This window comes from Manacus candei, unplaced genomic scaffold (genome assembly GCF_025592945.1).
Source record: "Manacus candei isolate 608988 ecotype Guabito, Panama unplaced genomic scaffold, ASM2559294v1 h1tg000076l, whole genome shotgun sequence".
NCBI classification, from domain to species: Eukaryota; Metazoa; Chordata; class Aves; order Passeriformes; family Pipridae; genus Manacus; species Manacus candei.
In genome coordinates, this window is record NW_026138124.1 from 3,604,954 (window position 1) to 3,622,286 (window position 17,333).

General features: G+C 57.2%; 2 protein-coding genes across 3 annotated transcripts; both read left to right on the forward strand.

Moving 5' to 3' along the window:
- Positions 1-2,606: 2,606 nt before the first annotated feature.
- Positions 2,607-8,012, forward strand: LOC127480808 (fibrinogen-like protein 1-like protein). Its single transcript, XM_051809332.1, has 4 exons — positions 2,607-2,738; positions 3,788-3,931; positions 5,756-5,818; positions 6,887-8,012. The coding sequence occupies exons 1-4, from the start codon at positions 2,735-2,737 to the stop codon at positions 7,519-7,521; spliced, it is 846 nt and encodes a 281-aa protein (XP_051665292.1). The 5' UTR covers positions 2,607-2,734; the 3' UTR covers positions 7,522-8,012.
- Positions 8,013-10,178: 2,166 nt separating this feature from the next.
- VPS37D (VPS37D subunit of ESCRT-I) lies at positions 10,179-12,905 on the forward strand. Of its 2 annotated transcripts, XM_051809326.1 has the most exons (4): positions 10,179-10,344; positions 11,177-11,348; positions 11,871-11,953; positions 12,126-12,905. In XM_051809326.1, the coding sequence occupies exons 1-4, from the start codon at positions 10,222-10,224 to the stop codon at positions 12,627-12,629; spliced, it is 882 nt and encodes a 293-aa protein (XP_051665286.1). In that variant the 5' UTR covers positions 10,179-10,221; the 3' UTR covers positions 12,630-12,905. The 2 variants fall into 2 exon arrangements, with proteins under 2 accessions (XP_051665286.1, XP_051665285.1); XM_051809325.1 differs by lacking the exon at positions 10,179-10,344 and having other exon boundaries at positions 10,371-11,348.
- Positions 12,906-17,333: the final 4,428 nt, after the last annotated feature.

Sequence of the window (17,333 nt, forward strand, 5' to 3'; positions counted from 1 at the left end):
TGACATTTGAACTTAATGATCTTAGAGGTCTTTTCCACCTTAACAATTCTGTGATCAACTTCCATCTGAACCCTTTGATGTCACCCCTGCTTGATTGATGGGAGGCTGGGAGCCCTTGTCCACAGTCTCATTTAGTTTGGGAGAATGATAAAATCTTATGGAGTTTATGGAGGGAGAAGGGCCCAAGCTGCTCAGGGAAGAACCCTTTCTGGGGGGCAGGGGAAGTGGGGGACTTAAGGGCTCCCATGGGCTTCCCCAAAGCTAATACAGCACATAGGGGTGCCTGTGCCAGGACTCACAGGCTGGCTGCTGCTGGGCAGCCACCTCTGGGATCACTGCTGGCAGCAGGAACACAGGCCCCACAGGAGTTGGACTCAGTGATCCTGATGAGTCCCTTCCAACACAGCATATTCTATGATTCCAGGATTCTATGTAAAGGAAGACAAAGCAGTGGCCAAAGCAGCAATGAATTACTTGAATGGGCTGGTTAGGGTCACATCTGGGTCACTTGTAATGTCAAGGAATGGAGGTCCCACAACTTCTCTTTGGGTTTTTTCAGTTTTTGAATACCCTTGGGCTGATTTTTTTTTTATATGTATAATTTCCTCCTGTCCCTTATGTCTGTTGACTCTCATCCTCCCCTGTGCACCTCCATGGAGAGTCATAGATGGGTGATAGATTAATTTAGGTTGGAAGGGACTTCTGGAAGCCATCAAGTCCAGTCCCTGCTCAATCAGGTCCTTGTCCAGTCAAGTCTTGAAAACCTCTAAGGACAGAAATCCCACAGCCTCTCTCTGGCCACCTGTTCCAGTATTTGACCAACTTCATGTTAAAGAAAGTGTCTATTTCCAAGTGGACTTTCCATGTTCTGACTTAGATCCATTGCTTCTTATCTCACCACCGTGGACCTCCTTGAACAGTCCAGCTCCCTGTTCTCTGTTCCTCCCATGAGATGATTGCCATCAGCAATAGGACCTCTCCAGTGCCTGCTCTTCTCCAGGTGGAACAAGCCCAGTTCTCTCCAATTCTGAAACATCCTGAACTCCAGGCTCCCAGCCAGTCTGGTGGCCTCCAGGCTTGCTCCAGTCTGTTTCTTGCAATGAGGGGTCCAAAATAAGACACAGTGCCCTGAGGAGCCTGACTCCACCTGTTCCTTACCCTCCTGCTGTAGGCAGTCACAAGATCCCACCTCAGCCTTCCCTTCTCCGGGCTGGACAAGCCCGTCTTTCTCAGCCTCTCCACATATGCCATGTGCTCCTGCCTCAGCTGTCCTGGGGCTCTTAGTTGGATCCTTCTGGAGCTGAAGCCACTGCTCTGCAGGGGGGACCCCCACACAGGACACAGCACTCCATCTGCTGTCTCACCCATGGAAAGGAATAATCCCTTCCCTCACCCTCCCGGGTGCGTTTTTCCAGTTGCAGCCTGGGATGAAGCCACAAACAGATCTGTGGTTCTTTCAGTACTAAATATGGATCAAGGCCAGGTTGGATGGGGCTTGGAGCAACCTGGGCTAGTGGAAAGTGCCCCTGCCCATGGCAGAGGAGTGGAATGAGATGGTGTTTAAGTCTGTTCCAACCCAAACCATTCCAGGATTCTGTGATTTTATGAAACTTACACTGCACAGGAGCTGGGCCCCAGGATATAGCTGGGAGTTTGGAGAAATCCCCTCTGTGGCCTTTCTCCTGCCTGCTTTGCACACCCTAATCCCAGCATAGGCCTCCTGGAAAAGGTGCCTGAGGGCTGGATGTTGTTGGAGAAGCCCTGCTGAGGGTCTCTGCCTGGCCTTGCTTGTACCTGCTGTTGGTCAGCAGCGCAGCAGGGCAGCCACAGGAGTGTCCATGGGTAGCCACACTGCAGGGACACAGCCTGTGACAAAATTCCAGCCCACTCTGCCACAGGTTCTGGCCATCCAGGCCAAGTTGGATGCTGGGGCACAGGAATCTTCATAACTCAGAACACCGTGGGCATCAACCCCTGGGGAAAAGGAGGTCTGGCATTTTCTGTATGACATCCACAGTGTGGGCACTCCTAGAGCAGAGAGGGGCTTGAAGTGAGACCATTTTACATCAGTGTCACGTCACCATGCCCACAAGTCCAACCCGTGATCGTGCCAGGGGGACCACGGTGTGAGCTGTGCAAGGGGCAGCGCAGTGGGGGGCAGGAGGCAGCTGGAGTGGCACTTTCTGAAGTTCGGGGCACAGTTTCCCAGGAACACTGGAGTACCTCTTCCCTGAAGGGTCTGTGGGGTCCCCAGGGGCTGTTGAGCTCAATGCCGGCTCTGGAGAGAGCGATTTACGTCTGATGTTTGATTTCCATCCAGAAGGGGAATGTCATCCGGGTATTTGCTCAGCAGTTAAACTGTGTGGAGGTGCCCCAAGAATGTCGTTCCCTGGGGAAACCCTGCCAAGGCAGGGGGGCAGCCGGGGCACTGCGAATTGTGGTTATTTTAAGACATTTGCTTATGGGCACCGAATTATTTGCTTTGCCTCTGAAGAAAGCTCTTCACCTGTGTGAGACGCAGGCTTCATTGTGTGAGGACTGGTCACTTGATGGTGGAGAGCAAATAAGCCCTAAGCCACTGGTCTTGTTGCCAAGCAGAGGACAAGTGCTGTGGTTTGGGTCTCGTGCCTCCACCCCCTTGCCTGATCAGCCCTATAACTTTCAGGCTGGACACCCCTCCAGCCAGGCCAAAACCACCCAGCTCTGTGCTCTGCAGGGTCCCCGCAGAGGCGACATGGGTGAGTGTGGGGTGGGATGGGATGGAGTGGGATGGGATGGGATGGGATGGAGTGGGATGGGATGGGATGGTGCCTCTGCATGTGGCTGTGGGTCACAGAGCACCCCAGCACTTTGTCTGCTGCAGGGTCCCTCCTCCCCACACCCTGAACATCCCAGTGCCGAGTCCACCACCTTGTCTGAGCCCGCTGTGCCTTGGGTTGGGAACTGGGGCAGGAGCCTGCATGCTCTGCTATTTCAAGGCTGTACCAGTGTAGCTCTGGAGTGCCAGAAAGCCCGTTTTACAAGCAATTTTCAGTTCTCTGAGGAAAGTGTAAAGTATTCTAGACTAGAAAATGGATGCTCCACTCTTTAGGAATAATGGTAAATTTCCTGTTATTTTACTTAAGTTTAATATTGCAAAAAGTGTGCTGGTTTCCCCTGCTGCTCTGAACAAGAACAGACCAGAGCAGCTGGCTACATATGGAAATTTTAAAGTAGCCACATAACTGACATAACCACACAAAGGGCATCATGTTCCCCAGCCAGGCTGTAATTCCTGAAGGTCTGTGCTGCCCCTCTCTGTCTGCTGCTTGCACACACACAGCCCTGCCTGGGGCTCGTTCCCACCCAGACACCCGGGGTCTTACTGCCCACAGCCCCGGGGCTCAGACAAGGTGAGTGTGTCTGGGAGCGTGATGGGAGCTGGCAAGAAAGGGGATTCCTCCCTCCATGCTCACCCTGCTTGTTATCTCCAGCCTCCAGCCTTGGGTTTTACAGGGATTTCTGATTACAGAACAGGCACTGTGGGTTTGGACAAGGTTTTGGCACTTTTTCTGTCTCAAAAACCACCTCAGCAGTGCCACCACTAGTGACTCCTGGTAATGAGTAGGATGTCTCTCATAAATGAGCTGATCTACATGGGGCTCATGGCTCCAAGAGGGAGCTCTACACAGAAAGAGTTTTATTTTCCTATTTTACTCGGCAGGTAAAGGAATCCAATGGGATTCATGGCTCTCTAATGGAAGAGTTATCATCTCTTTCTTCTTTTTCCAATCTCTTCCCATTTCAGCTACCCAGTGCCTTTGTCTTCTGCTTCTTACCTGCCTGCTGGCCCTGGCAGCATCTCTTCCTGACCTTGACATAAGAAACTTGTTCCTCCTCAATGGCACAATGGACGACATTATGAATGCTCCTCCAGAGTCCCCCCAGCCTGGTAAGTGTCCAGTACAACAGGAAGAGGCAAATAAGGTCCTGATCAGTCAGATCCCACAGAGCTCCTCACAGGATCCCAGGAGAAGGGGCAGGTTTGGTCCCACTGGCAGCAAGACCAAGACAAGGGTCACGGGCTCTTCCTTGGAGAAACAGGGTTAAAGATGTTCATTGTGTGTTTTAAGGACAGGGAGAATGGTCCCCACCTCTGGAAATCATGAGGTCAGGGGAGAACTCAATTCAAGGGAGTCCTCATACAAAGAGGAACTAAATGAAGTTAATACAAAGAGTCCAAGCAGGGGCACTGGTGGTGGTGGCAACCCGGTGGCAGTGGCGACCAGGTGGTGGCACAGAGTAACCTGCAGATGCCAGGGTATGTTGGAGCAATGAGAAAGCCTTCAAGAAATGCTCCTGGAAAAAAAAAAAACCAGGGGCTGTGGGTGGAACGTGGCACAACAGAAAGTGCTGGTTCCCTTCCAAGGGAGAAGGATGAATTCCTGGCAGAAAAGCTCAAAGTCCAGGTGTTTGGTGCTGGTTTCACATCAGCTGTCAAGAAACTGCCAACACAGGGAGCCTCATGACTGAGACAAGAGCCTGGGCTTCACCAGGAACTGCAAGTCTGAGGAGAGAAAGAAAATGTGCTCTGGACTGCACAGTGATCTCAGGCACATGCTGTGATTTTTGGGGTTGTTCTGTGCAGGGCCAGGAGTTGGACCTGATGACCCTTGTGGGTCCCTTCTAACTCGGGATATTCTGTGATTCTGTGATCTCTCACTCACAGCACTGGTAGCGTGCTCTGAAAATAGCAGCAGCATGAATGCAAGCTGGGTGAGCAGGGAGGCATGCCAGAGAAGACAGGCCAGCATTCCAAGTCTTGACTTGAGGAGGAGTGCATCCAAATGGATGGGGAATGAAGGCAGAGAGGAGCAGGGGCAGACTGTGGCTTACAAAATGAACATGAGTGAACAGTTTCATATGGCTGCAGTAAAAGTAAATGCCATGGTAAGAAAGTCCACTGGACCATGTCACATGAGTGTTTCCCACCCCACACAGGCTCAGGCAGTGGAGAGAGTCAAAAGGAGACAAAAAGACAGCCAAAAATCTGGCAGGCTGACTGTGTCAGGAATGGGCTTATACACAGTGTGCAAGAGCCATCAGTTAAACACTTCACAAGGGAGGGGGTAGAACAGCACCAGCTGAAAGCAGGGAACAGGTATTTGAGGGTGGCAGGGAGCAGGTATTTGAGGCTGTCAGAGCAGCAGCTGCAGGATGAGGTGTCTGTTCCAGAGAGGGGACAGGAATGAATTTTGTGATTCCGTAAGCCTGTGACTCATTCCTCTCAGTGGATACACAGAAGATGTCCTTACAAAAGAATTGCATTAACTCACTGAAAACCATCCTCTCTTCCAGCAACACCCTTCAAATTCCATTCTGAGCCAGCTGAGCAGAGCCCTCTCCCAACTCCTGATACCTGCAATAGTTTTCCTGTGTCTGGTCTCACATTTCTTCCCCCTATTTCTTCCCCCTCTTCTTCCTGAGTCCCTTCCAAGCTGCTGCTGCTGCACTTTAACAACCATCTTCCCAGTGTTGTTGCCCCCCCTTAGGGTCTTTCCCCCACACAGTGTACCCAAAAATCCTTTCCACCAGAAGGTCACCTGCCCCACTCTAACATCACGTAAATTCCCCTAAACTGCTGGCTTACTGATATCTGAAATCAGAAAGTTCCTCTGGAATTAGGGACAGCAAGAGAAAAACAGGAATATCATCTGGAGAAGATCATGTTCTCCCAGCAGGCATTTGACATGTCTCCCCTGTTCTGTTAATTTAGGTGATGGTGATGGACATGTCCGACAGGCCAGAGACATCGGCCACCACCCACCAGCAAGTCACGGTGAGTCTCTGTGTCTGCCTGGGAGGTTTCACTGCTGCTGGGCTCACCAACAACTCTCAAGACACTTTTCCATGTCCTACACATGCACTGGCTCCTCCCAGGAAAAATGCTGGTTTTCTGATGGGCTGCAGAGGAGCCACAGCTCATAACCTCAGGGGACTCTGTTACCAGCCGTGTCCCGGGCTCAGGAGGCGATGAGGACCTTTAGCGTGGGGAATTTTCCAGCTGAAGATCCAAACTGGAAAGTGATGATACATTACTGGGGAGTGGTGATTGGTAGTTTTCCCATTTTCACCACACAGTTGATGAGAAGACTGGGGCTGACTGTGTTACTGAACTGGCTGGGTCAACATTAGCCCATAGGACCAAAGACAGGTCCTCTCTGAGTGGGGACAACCAGTGGCAGAGGTACTGGGAGAGGAGCAAGTCCCTTCCCAGGAGCCTGTAGGTGCGTTCAGCTCTTTGTTGTATGAGGTGCTGACACTCTGGAGCATGGAAAGGCCATAATCAAATCCAAGTCAGGAAGTCTCCACAGAGCTACTTGGGTAAGCCCAGAGAACACCAGTGGCTTTGCCCTGTGGAGTTTCCAAGGGCTGATCTAACTGTTAACGATATTGATGTTGTGATCACCATCTCTCTGGGGTTTCTGAGATTACTGCAAAGGTCTAAAGCCTCTGTGCTGTACCCCCAAGTGGCTTTGTCACCCAGATTTGCATTTGTCTGTGATCATACATCACCTGCATGGCACAGGCAAATCACCACAGCACTGTGAGACTGAACCCAACCTGGGCAAGGGTCCTTGGGTGACAGTGATGCCTGGCTTGGTCTCACCAGGCCCAGACAGTGTGTCCCCATCAGTTTGAATCCTGTCTTAGGAAGACGTGAAGCTCAACTACTACACTGATCAAGTTAAAATTTTTATTTACTCCTGTGAGCACGTGGCATGAATACAGCGGCAGGAACAGAGCCCGTGGCAGGAATGTGTGTGCAAAAAGATCTAGGCACAAAAGGAATATCCCACTTTCAGCATGTCATTGTGTGGGATTTAATAACCATCTCTGTTTCCAGCCCCAGGTTGGCCCAAGGACTGCAGTGAGATTCCCCGTGGCAGCCACAGCGGTGTCTACATCATCCAGCCCAAAGGGCTCCACCACCTCGTGGTGTACTGTGAGATGAATGTGACCCACGGGGGCTGGACCGTGATCCAGAGGAACCAGAGAGACACACCAGTCACCTGGGCCGAGTCCTGGAGCACCTACAAGTTCGGCTTTGGGAACGTGCGCACCGAGTACTGGCTGGGCACCGAGTACATCCACCAGATCGCCAAGCAGAAGGTCTACCAGGTCAGGTTTGTTATCCAGGACTCTGCAGACACCATCAGCTTCGCAGACTACAACCTGTTCAGCGTGGAAGATGAGTCCCATGGCTACAGGCTGAGGCTGGGCGCCTACAACGGGACGGCGGGGGATGCCATGACCTCAGACAATCCCAACAACATGCATGACAACATGAAATTCTCCACAAAGGATCGGGACCAGGACACTTACAGTAAGAACTGTGCCTACAGCTACGAGGGCGGGTGGTGGTTCTCGTCGTGTTACTCTGTGAGGCTGAATTACAAGGGTGGCATGACATGGGGCAACCTGTGCAAGGGCAACTGCAAATCCTCCCTTATCCTCATCAAACCAGCTTCATATTGTTAGTGCTTCTTCCTCCTCCTGTCCACACTGGACACTCTGCAAAGGCTCTGAATGGCCAAAGAGCATGAACCCCTCTGGAGCAGAGCGAGGAGCCCAAAGATAGCAGGGCTTTAGTGAAATGCCACTTTCCAATCCCCACTCTGAGTGCAGGCTCCCCTCTGCTCAGCTCTATCCCCCTGTGCTTGCCAGTGATTCCTTGTTATTATGTTCATAATCAAGAATAAAAAAATTAGTTGTGAAATTTGTGGATTCCCCACGTACCTTCCCTGCGGGAGGAAGACACAGCCCTGGAGTGACGTCAGAGTTCCCCGCCTCCAGAACTCACAGCGAGCAAAAAAGCTGCATGCCACAAATTTCCATGTACTCTGAGCCTCTCTGCAGTGTCTGGTGAAGCATCCAAATAAATGTGCTTGCTTGAGCTCATTCACCAGTAATGACATCTGTTCTCTGTCCCTGGTGTGCTCCCATGGGACTCGGGAAATCCCATGTCGGGTGGCAGGGAAGCTCATCTCTCATTCCAACCCCCTTGACATGGGCAGGGACACCTTGCACTAGACCAGGTTGCTCAACCTGGAGGCAGAAAGCCTTGAGTGCTTCTCACAGGAATGGATGTAGGAAAATTAAACCCAGTTACACCACGATAAAGGCCCTGGGATCTGCACAGGGGGGTTCAGAAGGGACCAGGCACATGGGAGAACTCATCCCACATCATCACCACACTCACAGTCCTGGGTCAGAAGCTGTGGCAATGTCCTGGTGCCAGGGTCCCACTCCTGCTGGGAGGCTCTGTCTGTCAGGATGTGTTCTTTGCTGCCTGGCTGTCTGCACAGACATACTTTGATCCTCTAGAAACAAGATTTCAAAGTCGTCGGTAAATGTCTGCTGTGAGCGAGAAGCAGTGAGCTGAAATAGAAGCAAAGGAGAAGTAGGTTAGATGTTAGAAATGAGGAATTCTCCACTTGCATTAGGAGACACTAATGAGGGCAAAGTTCATAATGGGATCACCATATCCAAGTTTCTGAGACCAATTTAGATGAATTTTTGCCAGGAAAAGTGCAGACTAAAGAGCTAATGCTGTGAGGCTGCAGGACAAGACTGCTACAACTCCTCCATCCCACAGAGTTCTGGCACTGCCAGGACAAAGTGTTGGAGAAGCACTTTGGCCTTCACAAACCCCTTCTGGTTTTGTGCTGGGGCAGCACAGTAACAGCCATGAGTTTCACTTCCAGGACCAGCCATGAGTTTCACCTTCCACGCCCGGGAAAACCCATCCCTGGCCCACCAGCTGTGGAGCCCAGTGCACACTGGGAGCCATCCAGAGAGGTTTGAGAAATTAGAAAATGCTGAGAGAAATGAGCAGTGGGAGATGTCCCAGCCAAAAAGGACCTGACACTGCTCCAGGGAATGGCTCTCAGCACTGCAGAGTGTGGGGCACCTGCAGCTGGGGGTGTCTGAGGAAATGGAAAGCCTGGGCCTCCAGCACCAACCACTGAGCCCCCCAAACCAGAGCACGGAGGACTGGTGGGACCTCCGTGCACAGCCCGTGCCTGCCTTGTATTGGGCACCACAGCATGGGGAGAGGAGGCACAGGAGAGCTCCAGCATGGATTTGTGTTGCCTGGAAGAGCAGTTCTCCTATGCCAGTAGCACAAGCTGGTAGCAGCAAGGAGAGATGGCTGTTGGGAGGTCCTGGAATTTTTCTTCTAGGTGTCTGAATCACTGCAAACATTTAGTGACCACAGCACCCTGTGGCAGCAGTTCCCAGTGGGGCAGCGCTCCCACCTCTGCCCTCCCTAGGGGCCAAAGGGGCTCAAACAGAGCTGTAGTGACAGGGTGTCCCAGTCACAGGGTGTCCCTTGGCTCCCGCCTCTCCGGAGCCGCGAGAACAGGTCACCGGGGTGTCACCAGACGGGTGAGACCACGGCGGCAGCAGGTGGAATGTGCACAGCAGGGTGCGGGATGTTCCCGGCGCGGGGGCGGTGCGAGGCGCGCACAGCGGGGTGCGGGATGCGGGTTGTGCCAAGTGAGGTGCAGAGGGTGCACGGAGGGGAGCAGGGCGCGCAGAGCGGGGTGTAGGACGCAGAACGCAGGGTGCGCACAGAGGGGTGCGGTGCGCAGGGTGCGCGGAGCGGAGTGCGGGGTGGGCACAGCGGGGTATCGGGTGGGCAGAGCAGATGCAGGGTGGGCACAGCGGGGTGCAGGATGCGCACAGCGGGGTATCGGGTGGGCACAGCGGATGCAGGGTGGGCACAGCAGGGTGCAGGATGCGCACAGCGGGGTATCGGGTGGGCACAGCGGGGTATCGGGTGGGCACAGCGGATGCAGGGTGGGCACAGCGGGGTGCAGGATGCGCACAGCGGGGTATCGGGTGGGCACAGCGGGGTATCGGGTGGGCAGAGCAGATGCAGGGTGGGCACAGCGGGGTGCAGGATGCGCACAGCGGTGTGCGGGGTGGGCACAGCGGGGTATCGGGTGTGCACAGCGGGTGCGGTGCGCAGGGTGCGCGGAGCGGGAGCAGTGCCGGTGTCCCCCGGCCGGGGGCGGGCGCGGTGCGGAGCGGGAGCTCCTCGTGCTCCGCTGCGGCTCCTTTAAGGCCGGCGGGGGCGGCGGGCGCGGGGCGGCGCGCGGGGGGCGCGCGCGGCTCCCGGCGGCGGGGGCGGGGGGGTCCCGGTCCCGATCCCGATCCCAATCCCGGCCCCGGCCCATGTCCCGGCCCGCGGCGCCGCCCGGCTCCCCGCGCCGCCTCGGGGCGCTGAGCACGGCGCAGCTCCGGGCGCTTCTGCAGGACGAGCCGCGGCTGCAGCGCGCCGCCCGCCTCAGCAGGAAGGTAACGGGGGGCCGGGGGGACCGAGGAGGATCGGGGGGGACCGTGTCCCGCAGCCGGCGGGGCCGAGCTGTCGCCGCTCGCCCCAGCGGGGCTGTCCCGGTGCGCAAGGTGGAGCCGCCCGCGGCCCGGGCACCGGCGCTGCGGGGCCGGGCATCCCCCGCCCGTCCCGGCCCCGGCGCCCGCTGCCCCTTCCTTGACACCCGTAATCCCGGGGGCTCTGGAGGAGCCGCAGAATCCACCGGCGGGGCGGGGGATTCTTCGCTCGGGCGTCCGGGCCACGGCTGCGCGGGGCTCCTGTGCTGCAGCCTCGGGCCACCAAACCCGCCGCCACCAAACCCCATCCGCTGCCCCCCGCAGCCCCGAGATCTGGGGAGGCCCCGGCCCCTCGCCCACTTTCCAGCCTGGCCTCGCTCCGCGCAGCCGGGATGAGCCCTGCGCGCTCCCGGCTCCTCTGCGGGAGCGGGCGCAGGTTATTCTGGAATCGCTCTCGGCCCCATTTCAGCGTCTCCCCTGCCCCCCCCCCCCCGCCCAGACAGTGTCTGTGCAGCGAGGGGAGGGTGCGTGGGTCCCCCCCGGCATCCGTGCCCGCTGCCGAGCCCTTTTCCTGAAGAGGGGTTGGGCAGCCGGCGCGGGGATTTTCCGTTCGTAGCCCGGCGCCAGCCTTTGCATCCCCCCGGGATGCTCCAGGCAGAGCAGAGCCATGGAGACAGTGCAGGAAGAGAGGGTTCGCCCCTGGGTGGACTCGGACCCCCGCCCAACAGGCTGCTGGATCTGCCTGGTTCTGCCCATTTCTCCCAGTGCTGACACACATCCCACGCTCCCGTCCCCGCAGTTCCAGAGTCTGCAGCAGGAGCGGGAGATGTGTTTGGCTTCAAACTGTACCCAGGCCAGGGTGAACCTGTCCCTGCGCCCGCGGCTGGAGGACGGGAAGGCTTCCCTGGCCATCAAGTACCAGGAGCTGCGGGAGATCCGAGAGGCATGTTGGGACAAGCAGCAGCGCCTGGGTGAGTGAGGTGCAGCCGATGGGATGGGGCAGAGCCTGGGATGGCCTGTATTAATTAATATGAGGGTCCAGGCGGGCTCAGCATCCTTGAACCTGCCCCAGGGAAATGGTCCAGTCATGATCAGGAGCGGTGGGGGGATGACGCTGCCTGTGACACAGCGAACCCTCGGCTGGGACCAGTCATAGAATCACAGAATGGTTTGGGTTGGAAGACACTTTAAAGATCATCTCATTCCACCCTCTGCCATGAGCAGGAACACCTTCCACCAGACCAGGTTGCTTCAAGCCCTGTCCAACCTGGCCTTGGACACTTCCAGGGATGGGGCAGCCACAGATGCTCTGAGCAGCCATAATGCCAAGGTGGGATGCAGGTCTTGGTGTGCAGGTGGCCCCAGGGATGTGTTTGGGAGTGTTTCAGTTCAAGGGAGGGGGGAGCTGATGCTTTGGGATGGGAAAGGTGGCAACCCCAGCAGTGGGGACACCCAGGGGAAGGTTGGCAGCCCCATCCCCTTCTGACACACAGAGGCTTACCTGGAGAAGTGGAGCCCACAGAGCGCCCTGGGCCAGCTCCAAGCCAGGCTCGATGCCTCTGAAGCAGAGTCAGAGGTGAGTCAGCTGAGACCCCTGTGCTGCTGCCCCCTCCTTGCCTGGGCCCTGGACTGCTCTCCATGCCTTCCCACATGCCAGGGTCTGGAGAAGAGTCCAAGGGTCCAGGAGTGCCCCCTCTGCGGTCCTACAGCTCTTTTGGCTTGATGGTGTCCCACTGCCCATCCTGCAGGTACAGATAGAGCAGTTCCTGGCCCAGGACCTGCCCCTTGAGTCCTTTCTGGAGTCCTTCTGCCAGAGCCGCACACGCTCCCACATCTGCCGGACGCAGCTGGAGAAACTGCAGGAGCTGCTGCAGAAGGACCAGGTGCAGAAGGACCAGGTGGGGAGGGACCCTGCGGGCCCCACGAAGTGCCCAGGTGCCCCGGCTAGCCCACCACCAGCCCGCCTTGCCCCGTTACGGAGTGGAGTAGCCCCCAAAGCCTTCGATCTCTCCTATGGCTTTGTGCCCGCCTTCCTCATCCCCTCGGAGGCCGTTGTGCCTTTTCCCGTGCCAGCTGCGCCTCCCAAGCACCATCTCCCAGCCCTGGGACAGCAGCCAGCATCTCCCTGCTCTGAAATCCCCAGCCCGGGCTCTCCCCTGCGCCTCGTCGGACACATCCCCGTGCTCAGCCCCCAGCCCGTCCGCAGGCAGCAGCGGCTGCGGCAGCAGCAGCAGGAGCCTCCACACCGGTAGCAGGGCAGGGATAGGGGATGTCCCTGCTCCTGTGCCTCCACGGGGCTGCACAGGAACACCCTGGCCAGGGAGCATGTGGGGTGGGGGGTGGTGTAGGCACAGCTCTGAGGGGCTGCGGGGTCTGGGGGGCAGGCACAGGGGTGGGTGCTCACAGAGGGATGGAGGTGCTTGGCTGGGGGTGGGATGGGGCAGGTGCTGTGGCTGGGGAGGGGGTCCTGTGTTTGGGGAGCTGTCATGGGGAGGTCTCTGCATCCACAGCAAGAGGAACAGTGAGAGGAGGTGGGGGTGGGTGGCTTTTAGGGATGTCAGTGGGCTCGGTCGGGGGGGGGATAGCAGGGAAAAGGGCCCAGGGACACTGGGTGGCACATACTTCCTAAATAAAGGCTCTTTCCATGCTCTGTATTACCCCTTGGCTCTGGCTGTGAACAGCAGGATGGGACAGGCAGGGAGGAAGGGGTTGCAGGGGGAAGCTTGCCAGGCTCAGAGGTGACTGGCAGCCAAGGAGGGCCCTCCAGCCTGAGGAGCCCCCAGGCATCATGCCTGCTCTTGGCTCAGCCCATCACCACCCCAGGGGAGGTGAGAGCCCCCACAAGGGGTGCAGAGCCCCCCATAAGTGTGTGTTCCCACAAAGAGAGGTGTCAGAGACCAGTTTGGCCCTGCACATGGTGAAGGCTTCAATGGTCAGAGATGCCACATGCCAGCAGCCAAGCCCTCACCCCAGTTCACTCACAGCTTGGCAGCCACTGGTCCCATCAGCCTGTGCTTGTGCCCACCTTTCTCATCCCCTCAAGGCCATTGTACCCTTTGCCATTCCCATCTACCTCCCCAGTTTCACCAACCCCCAGTGGAAAAGGTGGCAGGAGGCCTGAGCTCACCCCGTGTCATCCCAGGCTCCTCTGTTGCTTTGAGACCAGGGAGTGGTGTCCCCTATCCAGGGGGGACAGCCCTGGTTCCTCCAGTTGCAGCCTCCTGGGCACCCTGGGTTGTTTGTTCCCTGCTGTGGGGTGTCTCTTTGTGCTGTTTTTAGCTTTCAGTTTGGTTTCAGGCTCTTCTCATGTTCTCAGACCCTGTCTGGTTGTAGCATTCTTTTCTTCTTTCCCAGTTGCCTGCCCACCCTGCAGCTTGGCACTGGTACCTAAACTGTTTGGAAATCATCCCAAGCAGGCTACAAAGCCCCCCAGAATATGCATCATCAGCTTGCAGTGTCTGATCACCCTCCACTTCAGCCCTCATTTGTGGGACTGGGGGAGTTTAAAAGCAGATAAAAGTCAGATAAATTTGGGACCAGCCACTGTGGCTTTATTGGCAGGTGAAGAGATGGTAGTCACTGGAATATCTGGGGTTTCACAGAGCACCTCCTGCTTTCCTGGGTCCCACTAGGCTCAGTTTGGGCTCAGCCTGTCAATGAAAGGCCTGATTATCACAGTCAGGCTCTGTGCTTGCCATATGCCAGGAGGAAGGACCACAGGAGCCAGGAGGAAGGACCACAGGAGCCAGGAGGAAGGACTACAGGAGGGTGGCAGCCACAGCACAGGAGCTTGATTGGGTCACTGTACCAGTCCCACAGGGGTGACCTAACCAGGGATGTCAGGGGACCAAGCAGGAGCACTTAGGAGGCCAGTTGGTCAGTGTGGGACTGTGTGTGCAGTGTTTGGAGGGGCTGGGATGCACAAGCCCACCTGCCCCAGACTACCCTGAGGGGGACAGTGTGGAATGCCCAGAGCTGTGGGTGCAGTGTGGGGACATGGGCCCAAGTGAGGTGTTTGCTCTGAGTGAGAAGGCTTCTCCCTGGGGATGAGGATGCCCACCTGGAAGAGGAAGACCACTTTAGCCCACGGCTCAGGAGAGGACCCTGAGGCAATGGCGTGGGGATATGGTGTGTGCCAGAGCCCAGAGCCAGGCACCTGCAGAGGCAACACTGGTGGGCTGTCACTGCCCTGCCACGTGGGACAATGCATGAAGAGCCAAACCACCCAAAAACCAGCCAGGCCCCACCAGTGGGTCTCCCAGGCAGTGCTGTGTGGGTCTGTCACCAGCTCCAGGACAAACTTCACTGGCCTGAGCAGGTACCGAGTCACCTCCAAGGCAGCTCCATGAGTGTGAACCCTCACAGTGAGCAGCTGCCTCTGCAGCCTGGGGAGGAGGTGTGTCCCACCAGAGCTGACACACTAAAAGGGGCAGTCCAAGGACCAAGGTGAGCTGGGCTGCCATGGCCCTGGGTGTCTGTCTGTCTGTCCCTCCATAGGAGCCCTGTAGCACCCCAGGTACCTGCCCTGCTCTAGGAGTGTAGGCTGGCCCTGGCAGCCCCATGGTCCTGCTGGGCTGGCCACCACCCCCCTTCAGGGAGGGGAACCTTGGGGTCCTTGGACCACAGGAGAGCTGCCAAACAAGGTGAGCCCTTGCCCTGGGGAGGTTCCTCTCACCCTGGAGCTGGTCCTGGCCCAGGTGAGTGGCTGGGCCCCCCGGTTGGGGTGGTCCTGGTAGGGAGTGTCCATGCCCCCTGGTGCACCCTGTGCCCTTGGGGAATGTGGGGTGTCTGCCTCTCTGCTCCCACCAGCAGCTCCAACCCCTTCACAGGGAAGATGGGACTGCAGACAAGGTCCTGCATGGAGCAGGCAGGAATATCAGTTAACAGGCAGTAAGGAGCTGGCAGCAGACAGGGTGACCCTCTGTGCCCCTCCTGCCTGCACGGCAGCTCCCCCTGCCTCTCCCTGTCCCTGCCCAGCACAGCCACGTTAAGGGGGGCAAGGTGCCCTTGCTCACCCCAGGGAGGAGGAGGAGGAAGGGTTGCCACCAGTTGTGCATGTGCATTCATTTCTGCTGGGCCAGGGAGCAGCCTGGGCCCAGTCCAGCCCCTCTCCAGCTGGTGTGCAGCCAAACCTGGGCAGGAGGCTGGGAGTGCCCCCCCTTCCTACCCAAGACTGGCTCTGTGGAAGCCAGGTTGGATAAGGAGCAGCTCCCAGAGCCAGGACAGCTGGGAGAGAAGGGGTGGGTGTGTGTGTGTGTCCCCAGGAGACCCTGTAAGCCACAATCTCCGGGGCAGTGGGGGTGCAAATGGGGTGTAAACCTGGGCTGGAGCTGGGGCCAGCCAGGGATGGGGGTGCCAGGGTGTCCCAGCTGGGCCCCCGGGGGCAGGTACTGGGGCTGTTAACCAAGGGAACTCGATTAACAATTAACTCTATTAACAGAGGAGTGGCTGCAGGGGATGTTGCTGAAGGGAGGGGGAGCTGCCCCCCCATCCTCGGGTGCTGCCAAGCGTGGTAGCCCTTCCCTGGGTGGGCAGAGCCACCAGCAGCAGGACCGGGGTGCAGAGCTCTGCCCACAGATCCTGGGGCAGGTGAGGGCTGAGGTTGTCCCAGGGGCTGTCCCCTCAGCCCCGGCCCTGCCAGACCAGCCCCTCTGGGGGGAGGCTGATGGCCACCCCTTACTGCTGCTCAGGACCCTGCTGCCCCAGCCTGCAGCTCCCTGTCCCTGCCCCTCATGCCCCCAGCCCAACTGGCACCCCCAAAGACCTTCCAGGAGCCAGGTTTAACCCCTTCCTTTCCAACGAGCAGCCCAGCTACTCCAGGAGGAGGGAAGAGACCCTGATGGGGCTCTGTGACCCCACACCCCCAGGCTGCAGCACCCAGCACCCCAGATGAGCAGCTCAGCACCCCAAACCTATGGTTATGGGGACATCAACCCACGAGAACGGGCTGAGACAGGACTGGGGAGTGGGGTCTGCAATGAGCTTGCAAGGCCTCAGCACTGGGGCTCTCGGGCTTCATCCAGCTTGTCTCAGCTTCCCTGGAACTTTTGGTTTCCTTTCGATGTGACAGTATTACCAAGTGGTCAATTACTCAGATTTAGTTGCTTCCCTTTGGTGTGATGACTGTTGTGATTCAAGGGTGGGAATGAGCAACACAAAGGAACCTCAGGTGAAAGAGCTGGGTGAAGTCCAGGCCTGGCATGGGGTAACAGCTGTGGCCCTACCAGCAACTCACCCCCAGGCAGTTCCTTTTGGTGGCAAAACATGGTGTCAGGGGCAAGAGGAGCAAAGGACCAGCATCCAGCAGGGATACAATACTTCACTTACCATGAAGGCAGACGAAATGTGGAGCTACAGAGTGATGAAGTGAGGGGTAAGATGTGCTAGAAAACGTGTAAAAATGGCCCCAGTGGGCTTGAGAGTGAGGAGGAAGAAGTCCCCTCAGTGAACATCACACTTCTCCCAGCAGAGTCCTCAGGATGCTCCCTGACCTCCCCTGGAGGGCACAGGCCAGGAGGGGCTGTGGACAGCTGCCACTGCAGTCTGATACTGAGATCTGTGTTGTAGGGACTGGATACACCCTCAAAAAGAGGCAAAGCCCTCAGCAGACCTGGGAGTGGAAGCTGTTTCCTGCTGTGACCCATGGCTGCCTTGCCTCTAGCTGCAGGAAATCAGCCTCTCACAGAAACAACCCTCTGTGGTTCAGTACCCTTAAGGATCCATCCTGGTTCCTGAGGTGTGACAACAGCCAAGGCCACAGGCAGTTACAGAGCTTCACCCTCTGCTGACCCTCTGACCCTGTGCAGCTCACCCAGCCCCTGCCACCATGCACTGCTGTCACCATCAGCCCTGCTGCATTTCCCTGGAACCCCTGGCTGTGCTCTCCTGGCTAAAGGGAAGCACCATCAAATCCAGTTGCTCCTTGCACCTCTCCACCAAGGAAACAACTGGGGAAC